Here is a 15,281-nt window from a genome sequence, read left to right as displayed (position 1 = left end):
ACTTACTCCACAGACAGCCACTTGCATGATGGCATCAAAGCCTCCCTCTGGTGAGTCCAGGTTTCCAGAGATCTGCTGTCGTCCCACCAGGGTGTTGAACTCCTGTCCATTGCTGGTCAGCTTCAGGACGTTTTTATAGCTGAATGGACTGGTGCAGTTCTGGTCCCCAGTACAGGGGTTCAGCAGCTTGGCTGGGGTGGTGCTTATGTAAGGCATTACAGTCTTCTCAACGAAGGAACCAAAACCTGACAGAAAAGAAGAAGAGAAGATATCCAGCTCACATATACACTGTATTGGTAAGGAGACAGGACACCAATTTGTTAGCTTCAGAACATCTTTACTAAGATAAAACTGGATATGTTACACATAACATTATGGGTATTGTAGAAAATGTATAATTATGCAATATGCACCCAAACAGCACTGAAAGCAGAAGATATCAAGTTGTTGTGGAGAAAAAGTTAAAAGAAATATGGACATCCCCATTCCTCGTACCAGGGCGGATTCATAATCTTACCGATTCTGAAATCAGATGTGATCTTTGACATCTCCAGCATCAACTGTGTTCCCAGGTTCTTTACATTTTCCAGATCATCCTTCATTGAGTAGGAGAGGTCCATCAGGTAGTAGAGGTCGATGGGGTAATCCTCAGCTCGTTTGAACTTCAGATTAAAAGACTGGGGTTCACCTACAGTATACAAAAAGATAGGCAAGGTATAAAACCAGGGACTGTGGATGAAAATTTGCACTTTTGCCAACTCTGGCACATTTACATTGATGTTAACACTGAAATGTTGATTAAGGTGAATTGTCCCTGTCAAATAAGCCTCTGGCATGGAAGAGTGCAAGGAGCACTCCTTCCTTCCACATAATAACAGCTGTACAGTTGATAGCTTAAACTCTCAAAGAAAATAGAGGATACTGTAACTAATCAACATAACAGTGAAAGACCACAGAAAATATCAGGAAACAGCAACCCTCAGCAAAATTGCTTCAGCAATGATCAAAACGGGAAGTTATGGCTGAAACAAAGTTAACTAAGACTACGTCCCAAATGGCACCCTATCCCCAATATAAGGCACTACTTTTGACCAGAGCGAAAAGTAGTAGAACTAAATAGGGAAAAGGTTGCCATTTGGGATGCACCCTTATCAAAGTTCCCACCAGATCTGAGGCTAAGGGTGAGTTTCTGGGGCTGGATCTGTGTGATATCCTCTGGTCTGAGTTTCTTTGCTCCCTTGTTGCGGTTGGTCACAGTCTTGTTCTGCAGGGCCTGTTGGCTGCCTCGGGGGTTCTCTACCTTGGCGCCACTGCAACCTCTCTTCCGCAGGGACTCTAGCTCGTCACAGCGGGTCGACGTGGCCTCACCCTGCTTAAGAAACTCCTGGGGGAGAGGGAGGAGGTTAATCAGTATCATGACAAATTGCATTATGCACTCAGAGGGAATCCACCCAAAAGGTCCTTATAAGGTCCTTATTTTCTGAAAATGTATTTCCTACACTCCAAAGCAGGTTATAAACAATATTGCCTGACACACTAGTGTTGTAATTCCAAGGGACAGTTTAGATGTCATACTTCTCTCCTTGATTGCATACGAGTTCTAATGCTGAGTCAGTTATAGTAACAATGCAGTAACAAAGTTATTGACAAATTCAAATCCACATACTGGGTCTGTGCACCATCCACATTTCGCTCCCACTTGAATACACTCCCCACAGGACTTGGCATTGGCCTTGATGCACTCGTTCCCTTCTGAAGGTTGAAGAGAAGCAAACTCATTATATACTCCTAAAGACTAAGCAGGCAAAACGCCCCAGTGTTTACACATTGTTTAATTTAAAATGAGGAAAACTGTGTGGCTCAGAGAGAACAGTAATTGGAGCCAGAACGGAATATTCCGCTGTTCCATAGTTCTATGATGCCCTAACTACTAAGCTCCAAAAAGCCTAGGTGGAGCTGCTTCTTCTTCTGACAAATAACATCATTACATTACAGCAGCATGCTCGCTTTGCTTCAACTCACCCATGGAAAATCAGGCTATTAGTCACCATTCTGTATTGTATGTAGGCCAACATCGTTTACGACATAATATGATTAGATGATGTACTGTGTAGTCAGTGTACAGAAACAGAACACAGATGTTACTGTTGAGGATTGATTTTGTCTAACAAGGTGGAAGTTAAAGTAAGTAGGACAGCAACTTGAGATATGAGAGAGAATAACTTTACCTTGCTGAGCACTGCTGTAACAAATGACTGCTAACAATGTTGATATCAGAGGTAGTTTCAGGTCCATCTGAAAAATAAAACAGATACAACATCACAAGGTTAGTGTGAGGATACAGTAAAAGCTAGCAGTGAATACTGTGTTTTTGTTTACATTTGTAGTACAAATAGAAGACATTAGGGTGGATACCAGTTAATTGATATAGCCTTAGGGCCCAGAGCTATTGATGGTCAGGTGGTCACATGGTCTGGAGCCCTATATGGTGCCTTCAGAAACTATTCAAACCCTTGTCCTTTTTCCACATTTTGACATGTTACAGACTGGATTTAAAATGGATTAAATTGAGATGTTTAGTCACAGGCCTACACATAAAACCCCATAATGTCAAAGTGGAATTATGTTTTTAGAAATGTCTACAAATTAATAAAAAATGAAAAGTTGAAATGTCTTGAGACAATAATTATTCAACCCCTTTGTTATGGCAAGCCTAAACAAGTTCAAGAGTCAACATTTGCTTAACAAGTCACATAACAATTTGTATGGACTCACTGTGTGCAAAAAGTGTTTAACATGATTTTTGAATGACTACCTCATCTCTGTACCCCCAAACAGACGCCTCACAAGTCCTCAAATGGTAGTTTCATTAAATAGTACCCGCAAAACACCAGTCTCAACGTCAACAGTGAAGAGGCGACTCCGGGATGCTGGCAGAGTTGCAAAGAAAAAGACATATCTCAGACTGGCCAATAAAAGAAAATATTAAGATGGGCAAAAGAACACAGACAAAGGACAGAGGAACTCTGCCTAGAAGGCCAGCATGCCGGAGTCACGTTGAGACTGGTGTTTTGCGGGTACTATAGATTGAAGCTTCCAGTTGAGGACTTGTGAGGCGTCTGTTTCTCAAACTAGGCATTCTAAAGTACTTGTCCTCTTGCTCAGTTGTGCACCGGGGCCTCTCACTCCTCTTTCTATTCTGGTTAGAGCCAGTTTGCGCTGTTCTGTGAAGGGAGTATTACACAGCAGTGCGAGATATTCAGTTTCTTGGCAATTTCTCGCATGGAATAGCCTTCATTTCTCAAAACTAGAATAAACTGATGAGTTTCAGAAGAAAGTTCTTTGTAATCGAAGCAAGAAACGCTGATGCTCCAGATACTTAACTAGTCTAAAGAAGGCCAGTTTTATTGCTTCTTTAATCAGAACAACAGTTTTCAGCTGTGCTAACATAATTGCAAAAGGGTTTTCTAATGATCAATTAGCCTTTTAAAACTATAAACTTTGATTAACTAACACAATGTGCCATTGGAACACAGGAGTGATGGTTGCTGATAATGGGCCTCTGTACGCCTATGTAAATATTCAATTTAAAATGTGCAGTTTCCAGCTACAATAGTCATTTACAACATTAACAATGTCTACACTGTATTTCTGATACATTTTATGTTATTTTAATGGACAAAATAAATGCTTTTCTTTCAAAAACAAGAACATTTCTATGTGGCCCCAAACCTTTGAAAGGTAGTGTATGTAATTTAGATATTTCTGTATTTCATTTTCCAAAAATTTGCAACAATTTCTAACATTTTGAATTTAGGCTGTAACATCTAAAAGTGGAATAAGTATTCAGACCCCTTGACTTTTTCTTTGTTATGTTACAGCCTGATTCTAAAATGGATTCAATATTTTTTTCCGGCAATCTACACAAATGTTTTCGTCATCCTGTGGTTAAAGAGGCGCTGTTGCACCCTACTGTAACAAAGCGAACAGGTTTAGACATTTTTGCAAATGTATTGAAATTAAAAAAACAAAAACACCTTATTTACATAAATATTAAGACCCATTCCTATGAGACTCGAAATTGAGCTCAAGTGCATCGAGTTTCCATTAATCATCCTTGAGATGTTTCTACAAATTGATTGGACATGATTTGGAAAGGCACACACCTGTCTATATAAGGTCCCACAGTTGACAGTGCATGTCAGAGCAAAAAACAAGTAATGAGGTTGAAGGAATTGTCTGTAGAGCTCTCAGATAGGATTGTGTCAAGGGGAAGGGTACCAAAACATTTCTGCTGCATAGTAGGTCCACAAGAACACAGTGGCGTCAATCATTCTTAAATGGAAGGAGTTTGGAACCACCAAGACACTTCCTAGAGCTGGCCACCCGGCCAAACTGAGCAATTGGGGGAGAAGGGCCTTGGTCAGGTAGGTGACCAAGAACCAGATGGTCACTCTGACTGAGCTCCAGAGTTCCTCTGTGGAGATGATAAAGCCTTCCAGAAGGACAACCAACTCTGCAGCACTCTACCAAATCAGGCCTTTATGGAATCAGACGGAAGCCACTCCTCAGTAAAAGGCACATGACAGCCCGCTTGGAGTTTGCCAAAAGGCACCTAAAGGATTCTCAGACCATGAGACCAAGATTAAACTCTTTGGCCTGAATGCCAAGTGTCACGTCTGGAAGAAATCTGGCACCGTCCCTCCGGTGAAGCACGGTGGTGGCAGCATTATGCTGTGGGGATGATTTTCAGGGCAGGGACTGGGAGACTAGTCAGGATCGAGGCAAAGATGAACAGAGCAAAGTACAGCGTAATCCTTGATGAAAACCTGCTCCAGAGCGCTCAGGGCCTCAGATTCACCTTCCAACAGAACAACAACCCTAAGCACACAGATAAAACATCGCAGGAGTGGTTTCGGGACAAGTCTCTGAATGTTCTTGAGTGGCCAGCCAGAGCCCGGACTTGAACCTGATAACTTCTCTGGAGAGACCTGAAAATAGCTGTGCAGCGACGCTCCCCATCAAACCTGACAGAGCTTGAGAGGATCTGCAGAGAAGACTGGGAGAAACTCCCCAAATACAGGTGTGCCAAGCTTGTAGCGTCATACCAATCAAACTCGAGGCTGTGATATCTGCCAAAGGTGCTTCAACAAAGTACTGAGTAAGGGTCTGAATACTTATGTAAATGTGATATTAGTATTTGATCAAAATTACAAGTTTGCTAAAATGTCTAAACCTGTTTTTGCTTTGTCATTATGGGTTATTGTGTGTTGACTGAGGGGGGAAAAAACTTTTTAATCCATTTTAGAATAAGGCTGTAACGTAACAAATTGTGGAAAAAGTCAAGGGGTCTGAATGCCTCCCGAATGCACTGTAGATGTATATGAGATGGGATGTATAGACATTATGGACAGTATGTGGATAGAATATTTAGTATTTCTGTAGGATACGAAGGATATATATATATATATATATATATATATATACACACTATTCTATACACAGCCAAAGTTGAATAGGATGGCATTGACTAGAATACAATACATACATACATACAGTGCCTTGCGAAAGTATTCGGCCCCCTTGAACTTTGCGACCTTTTGCCACATTTCACGCTTCAAACATGAAGATATAAAACTGTATTTTTTTGTGAAGAATCAACAACAAGTGGGACACAATCATGAAGTGGAACGACATTTATTGGATATTTCAAACTTTTTTAACAAATCAAAAACTGAAAAATTGGGCGTGCAAAATTATTCAGCCCCTTTACTTTCAGTGCAGCAAACTCTCTCCAGAAGTTCAGTGAGGATCTCTGAATGATCCAATGTTGACCTAAATGACTAATGATGATAAATACAATCCACCTGTGTGTAATCAAGTCTCCGTATAAATGCACCTGCACTGTGATAGTCTCAGAGGTCCGTTAAAAGCGCAGAGAGCATCATGAAGAACAAGGAACACACCAGGCAGGTCCGAGATACTGTTGTGAAGAAGTTTAAAGCCGGATTTGGATACAAAAATATTTCCCAAGCTTTAAACATCCCAAGGAGCACTGTGCAAGCGATAATATTGAAATGGAAGGAGTATCAGACCACTGCAAATCTACCAAGACCTGGCCGTCCCTCTAAACTTTCAGCTCATACAAGGAGAGTGGCAAGAAGAAAGCCATTTCTTAAAGATATCCATAAAAAGTGTTGTTTAAAGTTTGCCACAAGCCACCTGGGAGACACACCAAACATGTGGAAGAAGGTGCTCTGGTCAGATGAAACCAAAATTGAACTTTTTGGCAACAATGCAAGACGTTATGTTTGGCGTAAAAGCAACACAGCTGAACACACCATCCCCACTGTCAAACATGGTGGTGGCAGCATCATGGTTTGGGCCTGCTTTTCTTCAGCAGGGACAGGGAAGATGGTTAAAATTGATGGGAAGATGGATGGAGCCAAATACAGGACCATTCTGGAAGAAAACCTGATGGAGTCTGCAAAAGACCTGAGACTGGGACAGAGATTTGTCTTCCAACAAGACAATGATCCAAAACATAAAGCAAAATCTACAATGGAATGGTTCAAAAATAAACATATCCAGGTGTTAGAATGGCCAAGTCAAAGTCCAGACCTGAATCCAATCGAGAATCTGTGGAAAGAACTGAAAACTGCTGTTCACAAATGCTCTCCATCCAACCTCACTGAGCTCGAGCTGTTTTGCAAGGAGGAATGGGAAAAAATGTCAGTCTCTCGATGTGCAAAACTGATAGCGACATACCCCAAGCGACTTACAGCTGTAATCGCAGCAAAAGGTGGCGCTACAAAGTATTAACTTAAAGGGGCTGAATAATTTTGCACGCCCAATTTTTCAGTTTTTGATTTGTTACAAAAGTTTGAAATATCCAATAAATGTCATTCCACTTCATGATTGTGTCCCACTTGTTGTTGATTCTTCACAAAAAAAATACAGTTTTATATCTTTATGTTTGAAGCCTGAAATGTGGCAAAAGGTCGCAAAGTTCAAGGGGGCCGAATACTTTCGCAAGGCACTGTATGAAGTGAGCAAAACAGTATGTACTTGTAAGGGGTGCAGGGAAGTCAAACGTAGGAGAGCAGAACTTGGTGAATATCCGGAGCAGTTTAATAAAGAAACTAACGGCATACAAAACAACAAACACATGGGTACAAAACCCGTATCTCAGCAGTAACACATACAAATAAACAATTCCCGACAAGGACATGGGGGAAACAGAGGGAAAATATACAACATGTAATTAGGGTTTTGAAACCAGGTGTGTGTGAAAACAAGACAAAACAAATGGAACATGAAAAATGGATCGGCGATGGTTAGAAGACCGGTGACGTCAACCGCCGATAAATTGGTCATAAAATTTGATCTGATCTTCATCAAGGTCACAACAATAGACAAACACAGTCTGCTTAAACTAATAACACAAGTGTTCATGTCTTTATTGAACATTCACAGTGCAAGGTGGATAAAGTATGTGAAGCCTTGGATTTAATAACTAGTAGACCCTCCTTTGGCAACAATAACCTCAACCAAACATTCTCTGTAGTTGTGAATCAGACCTGCACAACGGTCAGGGTGAATTTTGGACCTTTGCTCTACAAAAAACTGTTTCAGTTCAGCAGTATTCTTGGGATGTCTGGTGTGAACTGCTCTCTTGGGGTCATGCCACAGCATCTCAAATCGGGTTGAGGTCAGGTCTCTGACTAGGCCACTCTATAAGGAGTATTATCCTCTGTTGAAGCCATTCTGTTGTTGATTTACTTCTATGTTTTGGGTCGTTGTCCTGTTGGATCACCAAACTTCTGTTGAGCTTCAATTGGCGGACAGATGGCCTAACATTATCTTGCAAAATGTTTTTTTTTTGGACAGCAGTGGCTTCTTCCGTGGTGTCCTTCCATGAACACCATTCTTGTTTAGTGTTTTACGTATGGTGCTCATCTGGTGCTGTAGGTGTCCTGGAGGGCAGGCAGTGTGCCACCGGTGATACGTTGGGCAGACCACACCACCCTCTGGAGAACTCTGCGGTTGCTGGCGAAGCAGTTATTGTACCAGACGGTGATACAGCCTTACAGGATGCTCTCAATGGTGCATCTGTAAAGTTTGTGAGGGTTTTACGGTCCAAGACAAATTTTTTCGTCATCCTGTGGTTAAAGAGGCGCTGTTGCACCTTTTTCACCACACTGTCACTTCAGGCTGTCAGAGAAGTATACGCAGAGGAACTTGAACATTAAACCTCCACTGTGGCTCCGTCGATGTGAACGTTCTCCCTCTGCTGTCTCCTGAAGTCCACAATCAGCTCCATCATTTTGTTGATGTTGAGGGAGAGGTTATTTTCCCGGCACCACTTCACAAGTGCCTTCACCTCCTCCCTGTAGGCTCTCGTCATTGTTGGTAAGCAGGCCTACTGCTGTTGTGTCATCTGCAAACTTGAGGATTGAGTTGTAGGCGTACGTGGCCACACAGTCATGATTGAACATGGAGTACAGAGGGGGCTGAGCCCCTGTGTTGAGGATCAGCGAAGTGAAGGTGTTGTTTCCTACCTTCACCACCTTGGGGTGGCCTGTCAGGAAGTCCAGGAACCAGTTGCACAGGGCGGGGTTCAGACCCAGGGCCCTGAGCTTAATGATGAGCTTGGAGGGTACTATGGTGTTGTAGGCTGAGCTGAAGTCAATGAACAGCATTCTTATATGTATTCCTCTTGCCCAGATGGGATAAGGCAGTGTGCAGTGTGATGGCGATTGCATAGACTGTGGATCTATTAGGGTGGTATGCAAATTGGAGTGACATTGAAAACAGGCGAAGAAGGATTTTTGCTTGTCCGGGAGCAAGACGTCGGTGTCCGCAACGTGGCTGGTTTTCCCTTTGTAATCTGTGATTATCTGGATTCCCTGCCACGTACATCTCGTGTCTGAGCCTGTTATGGCTCTCGTTTGTGGAATGACCGGACCAAGGTGCAGCGTGGTAGGCGTACATCGTGCTTTTTATTGATGACATCAAAAGCAAAATAACAACGACAAAAACGAAAGCGCACAGTTCTGTAAGGCAAAATCAACTATACAGAAAACCCAAAAGGAAAATGACAACTTATATATGATCCCCAGTCAGAGACAACGATAGACAGCTGCCTCTGATTGGGAACCATACTCAGCCAAAAACACAAAGAAATAGAAAACTGATTTTCCCACCCGAGTCACACCCTGACCTAACCAAACATAGAGAATAATAAGGATCTGTAAGGTCAGGACGTGACAGAGCCGTTGAATTGCGACTCCACTTTGTCGCTGTACTGATGTTTTGCCTGTTTGATTGCCTTACGGAGGGTATAACTGCACTGTTTGTATTCAACCATATTCCCAGTCACTTTGCCATGGTTAATGTGGTAGTTGGCGCTTTCAGTTTTGCTCGAATGCCGCCATCTATCCTCGGTTTTGGTTCGGGTAGGTTTTAATAGTTACAGTGAGAACAACATGCCCTATACACGTCCTGATGAACTCAGTCACTGTGTCAGTGTATACGTCAATGTTATTCTCAGAGGGAACCCAGGAACATATTGCAGTCTGCTTGATCAAAACAATATAGAAACTTGGATTCCGAATGGTCAGACCAGCGTTGAATAGACCTTAGCACAGGTACTTCCTGTTTCAGTTTCTGCCTATAGGAAGGGAGAAGCAGGATGGAGTCGTGATCTAATTTGCCGAAGGGAGGGCAGGGCCTTGTAGCAATCTGCGAAGGGAAAGTAACAATGGTCTTGAGTTTTTGAAGTGCGAGTACTACAGGCAAAGTGTTGATGGAACTTCGGTAGTGTTTTCCTCACATTTTCTTTGTTTAAGTCCCCGGCTACAATAAATGAATATAAATTAATAAATAATACATTTCTCACCTCATTTGCTCAGATCGTATATAGACTTGTTTATACTGTACTATTGACTGTATGTCTGTTTTACTCCATGTGTAACTCTGTGTCGTTGTATGTGTCGAACTGCTTTGCTTTATCTTGGCCAGGTCGCAATTGTAAATGAGAACTTGTTCTCAACTTGCCTACCTGGTTAAATAAAGGTGAAATTAAAAAATTAAAAATGCAGCCTCAGGATATGTGGTTTCCAGTTTGCACAAAGTCCAGTATAGTTCCTTGAGGGCCGTCGTGGTATCGGCTTGAGGGGGAATATACACGGCTGTGACTATAACCGAAGAGATTTTTCCCGGGAGGTCATATGGGAGGTCACAATCACACCATGAGTTAATCATGAAACATACACATCTGCCTTTCTTCTTCCCAGAGAGTTTTTATTCCTGTCTGCGTGATGTACTGAGAACCCAGCTGGCTGTATGAACGGGGACAGTATGTCCGGAATATATGATTCTGTGAAACAGAGTATGTTAAAGTCCCTGATGTGTCTCTGGAAGGAGAACCTCACCCTGAGTTTGTCTACTTAATTGTAGACGAGCTTGTGTACTTAGGAGCTAGATAAAGAGCTGCCATGTCTATCAACGCCATCTTCTGTAATAGTACTAGGCTATGATACTGTGATGTAATATGAGAGGAAGATTTGATTAGCTAACGTTGCCTCTGTACACAGGTTTGATCCCTGCTAGCTAACATTAGCAAGCTAGTTAGCTCATAATCAAGCAAACCTGACAACATGTTTGATGCATGTTGCCAGCTTGCTTTCAATAATGTTTCAACTCGAACTGGATAGCTACTGCCCTTGTTTGTTGTAATTATTGGGCAAAGAAACACCCACATTAAACCACACCTCCAAGACAACTCTTGTTTAACTTCAGTCATGGCCGCTAGCATTTCTTAATGAACATTAAAGAATAACAAGGCCAAATCAGGAAGTGCAGTCGCCCTTTAACAGTTTGAAGAATCTGCTAAGTGGGCAATGCTACGGGAAAAGGGATAAGCACAGCATACATCACAGAATCCCCTAGGGTGGAAGAGGGGGTTGAGAGTGGAAGAGGGGGTTGAGAAAGCACTGGGTGGAAGAGGGGGTTGAGAGTGCACCAATATGGAGAATTTAGAAGAATTTATGTCCAACTTCCTGTCTCAGTTCAAAACACCAACCCTAGGGATTAGACCTCAGGACAATCCTCTGCAAATGCCTATATACTGAGGACATCCGTCCAACATAGAACTGATAATTATCAGCATGCTGAACTTGTGTACAGTAATGCACATGGTTTACAATAACGCTGGTACGACCAGCCGGGCCAGAGATAAAGAAGCTAGTTATGAATTCGGATTCCTCCCCATTTTACACACCATTGAAATGTGTGGTAGGGACCTGTCATAGGACCAAAATATACAGTTTACCCCTGACCTGTCAATGACACCAATCGCTAGGCAGAGTTACTGCATTAAGAGTGCTGCTGTATTTTCAGTGCTTTACATGGGGAGGGGGAGTTCTGGCAGTCAGTACTGTATGGTGTTGAGTGACGCATTCCTTAGCGCCTCTGTGTGTGTGTGTATGCGTGTGTGTGTACTCCATCATGTTCTATACAGAGCCTAGCTGCACAGACAGCCTGTCTGCGACCCCAAGATTAGACTGAATAGCTGACTTGCTGACAGACTGACTGGCTGACTGATAGACTGACTGGCTGGCTAACTGGCTGACTGACTGAACTTAGAAGAGCTGAGAGCCACAATTAGTTCTTCTGCCATGGCATTACCCAACTTCTGTGTTGCAGAAATGCAACTGACCAAAGGTCCTTCAGTCAGGTTAAGGCCAACAGCCCATGGCTCCAAACTCTAAAGGAATGTATCCTAGACCTAATAAATCTAAGCTAATAATCTATAATGTGATTCAGTTGTTGAGAAGTCTTTATGTTAGAGACTAAATGTTGTAAATGTCGCTACTTTAGCTGAGTGCTTCAGCAAAAGTTGAAGTTCACGCAACACCGGTTTGAGCCCAAAATGTCTTGCACCTACTTTGTACCAGCTCAAATAATCATCTGAGATCTCTGGACAGTGTAAATGAAGATATTTTATATGTTTTTGGTCAGAACCAAAACCACAGCCCCTGTTATTTTCTCCAACATTCCTGTTGGTTTGACTTTTAGTCCAGTACAGAGTTCCAAGGAAACGTTCGAATGAGAAAATATGCCTGTAAAATGCCAGCGAGGTGTCAAGTGAGAAAAACAACAAGGCAACTTCTATTCTATGAAGCTTAGCAGCTGGAGACAGGAATGTTCTTCAAGTCTTCAGAGGGACTAGGGACATGGCAACAAAACATAAGATAACATTTAGACCAACACAAGGGTTATCGAAGATGATAACCCTACACAATACTGCTTTTGAGAGGTTGCATCTTTTTATTTTTAACTTTTTTATTTATCCGTTATTTTACCAGGTAAGTTGACTGAGAACACGTTCTCATTTACAGAAACAACCTGGGGAATAGTTACAGGGGAGAGGAGGGGGATGAATGAGCCAATTGTAAACTGGGGATTATTAGGTGACTGTGATGGTTTGCGGGCCAGATTGGGGATTTAGCCAGGACACCGGGGTTAACACCCATACTCTTACAATAAGTGCCATGGAATCGTTTAATGACCTCAGAGAGTCAGGACACCCGTTTAACGTCCCATCCGAAAGACAGCACCCTACACAGGGCAGTGTCACTAATCACTGCCCTCGGGCATTGGGATATTTTTTAGACCAGAGGAAAGAGTGCCTCCTACTGGCCCTCCAACACCACTTCCAGCAGCATCTGGTCTTCCATCCAGGGACTGACCAGGACCAACCCTGCTTAGCTTCAGAAGCAAGCCAGCAGTGGTATGCAGCTCATGAGGGTAACTTAACTTAAGAATCAGTACCTCTTGGAAAGATCTTTCACTGGGCAGATATACAACACAGGGGCCAACAGGATGGAGGGGGGGATTGAGACTATTATGGGAACTTGACTTAACAACCAAATTGCTGAAAGTATTTGCCTCCTCTGGGAGTGGAACAAAAACAGACTCAACCATGTCCAAAACCAGACATAGATCACTGGTGCTTAGGCAGCGTGGTAGTGGGGCAGCTCCCTCAAACACCATCATCCAGGTGGTACACGTACACACACACACACAAACATACACACACATAAACACACACACACATAAACACACACACACACACACACAAACCCTCTCATCAACTCATTGTGGTGTTCAAGAGAGGAGAGGTGACACATGGTGGTCTGTCTGTGGAGAGTACCATGACTAAAAAGGACACAACCTGAGCTCTCAGGCAATTCTCTGGGACAGGATACTTTCAGCAGTCAGACCAGGATAGTAGCTGCCTGCCTGGTGCCTGCACTTCATTGGGGAAACCAGAGCACTCACAGCCATGTTCCTGAGCCGAGTAGAGCTTCCATATTTGGACAGGCACCAGTTGTCATGCCCATCTCTCCTACAACGTTCCAACGTTCCCTCTACCTGGTATTTTCCCCATGATAACCACCCTTTTCCTTCAAAAAACATACAGCCCACTCGGAGCACTTTCCCTGTTTTTTATTTAGCTGGCCTCTCGGCCAGGTCTCTCTTGTAAAAAAGGTTTTCTAGGACCTCAATGGAGCTTCCTGGATAAATAAAGACACATAAAACAATTTATTTTTAAAAGCTGACCAATCGTGTATAAAGCTGGATGGGAGAGGGTTAAAAACAATCTCTGCATGTCTAGATTGTTGAAAGCTGTGTGACTCTAAGCATCAGATTGAGATTGAGTCGCACGCAGGCCTTAGCCACGACAGGCTTTATTTGTCAGCTCCTCTGCTTTAGAAATATCTACACGTCAGCAAATGCTTCCTAGCAGCAGCAGCAATAATAGTAGAGTCACAAATCCCAAGCTAGCTGCTTTTCTGGGTAAAGCAGAGAGAGAGAACTTGGCAGTACTCCACTGAGACAATGCTCCAGAGAGAGCTTGCATTGGGATTTCTCCTTCTCCAGCCATGAAAAGAAGGAATGGAAAAACAGGAAAATAAGGTTTTGTAACAGGGAAAGGGCTGCCTTAAACCCAGAGAAAATAACTTTTACAGTGACTGCGCCACTTTGGTCCCTCCCTCCTTCCCCCTCCTCTTTATGCTCCTCCCCCATCTCAACAGACCCTCTTATGACAGACAAAAGCAATGGGAGAACCTCATATGCATTTCCTTGATTTCTCACGTCCTCTGTCCTCGCCTCCTTCTCAACCCATCGGAAGAGAAGGTCAGAGGGGAAGGGACCTATTCCCTGAGTAGGAGAGGCTGAGCCGAGACGATCCTGATAATGTCTTCACTGTCCCAAATTGCCAGCATGCTTTGAGAGCCCGTGTAGATCCTACTAATGAGAGCTCTTCAGTCACAGAATAGAATAAAGAATGGAATAGAAATCCGCCATGTTAAAATATAGCCTACACGAACACAATTCCACTGGAATATCCCCAGAAAGGTCACTCAATGTTTGAAAGCTGATTCCAGTTGCAATAACAACAGATGTTTTAAAAATAAAACTTTGTGAAGAATATTGACTGGAAGGTACTTCAGCTCCCTGCAGTCCTTCAAAAAATCTATAGCACTTTCGCCTTTCTAGTGCGTTTTCAATTAAGCCTATTTTTGTCTCCCCTCCCCTTCAAAAATACATCTGCTTCAAGTCTTGCAAAACAAATAATTCTCCTAATAATACAATTCCCCCAGTTGAAATTGTCATTAGGCCTATAACAAGGACTACTAGGCCAAAAAAAAAGAACAACCCAAAATATCTGGAGCATGGCCAAGTTCACACTACTCCCGTCAGTGCTGACTATTTCTGACTCGCCCATATGGTTTTCACCCTCCGACAATAATCAACCATCTCACAGACTAGGCCTATGAGCATGATGCTTAGTGTAAGAAGAATAAATCCCCAAAAAGTATCCATTTGCCATACCATCTCAAATGATGAATCCATAAAATCATTCAGGCAAGGGGAAATATAGAGACATTTGATTTCATCTGAATCTTAGCTAACGGATAGCAATCACTTCCATACACAATCCATTTCTGTGCTACTCATAGTACTTGAGTTTCTTTCCTGTTGCACACCCATGGCCCCAACGAACAGCTGAGCTATGATAATGAGTCCACCTGTACAGAGATAAAATAAGGGAGATTAATACTATGAGCCTGGGGGCTTGCTCTCTGGGCTAGAGTTCAGACCAGCAGCAGTTGCCAGCAGCAGTTGTAGTCAGACCTGGGTTCAAATACTATTTGAAATCAATTAAATACTTTGAACCTTTGATCTCGAATGCCTGGAGTGTAAGA

General features: G+C 42.7%; 1 protein-coding gene across 2 annotated transcripts in view; it reads right to left on the bottom strand.

The window, feature by feature from the left end:
• The window catches only part of LOC110490033 (integrin beta-1), a 43,267-nt gene that overhangs the window by 20,569 nt on the left and 7,417 nt on the right, over nt 1-15,281 (bottom strand). For both annotated transcript variants that reach the window (XM_021563126.2, XM_021563128.2), the window contains exons 2-6: nt 2,229-2,295; nt 1,667-1,752; nt 1,165-1,384; nt 518-688; nt 7-245 (exon numbers count right to left, since the gene is read on the bottom strand). In XM_021563126.2, the coding sequence (XP_021418801.2) occupies nt 7-245; nt 518-688; nt 1,165-1,384; nt 1,667-1,752; nt 2,229-2,295 (783 nt within the window). The remainder of the gene's footprint in view (nt 1-6; nt 246-517; nt 689-1,164; nt 1,385-1,666; nt 1,753-2,228; nt 2,296-15,281) is intronic.

This window comes from Oncorhynchus mykiss, chromosome 15 (genome assembly GCF_013265735.2).
Source record: "Oncorhynchus mykiss isolate Arlee chromosome 15, USDA_OmykA_1.1, whole genome shotgun sequence".
NCBI classification, from domain to species: Eukaryota; Metazoa; Chordata; class Actinopteri; order Salmoniformes; family Salmonidae; genus Oncorhynchus; species Oncorhynchus mykiss.
Note: the sequence above shows the minus strand (reverse complement) of the source record. Positions and strands in the feature narration are given on the sequence as shown.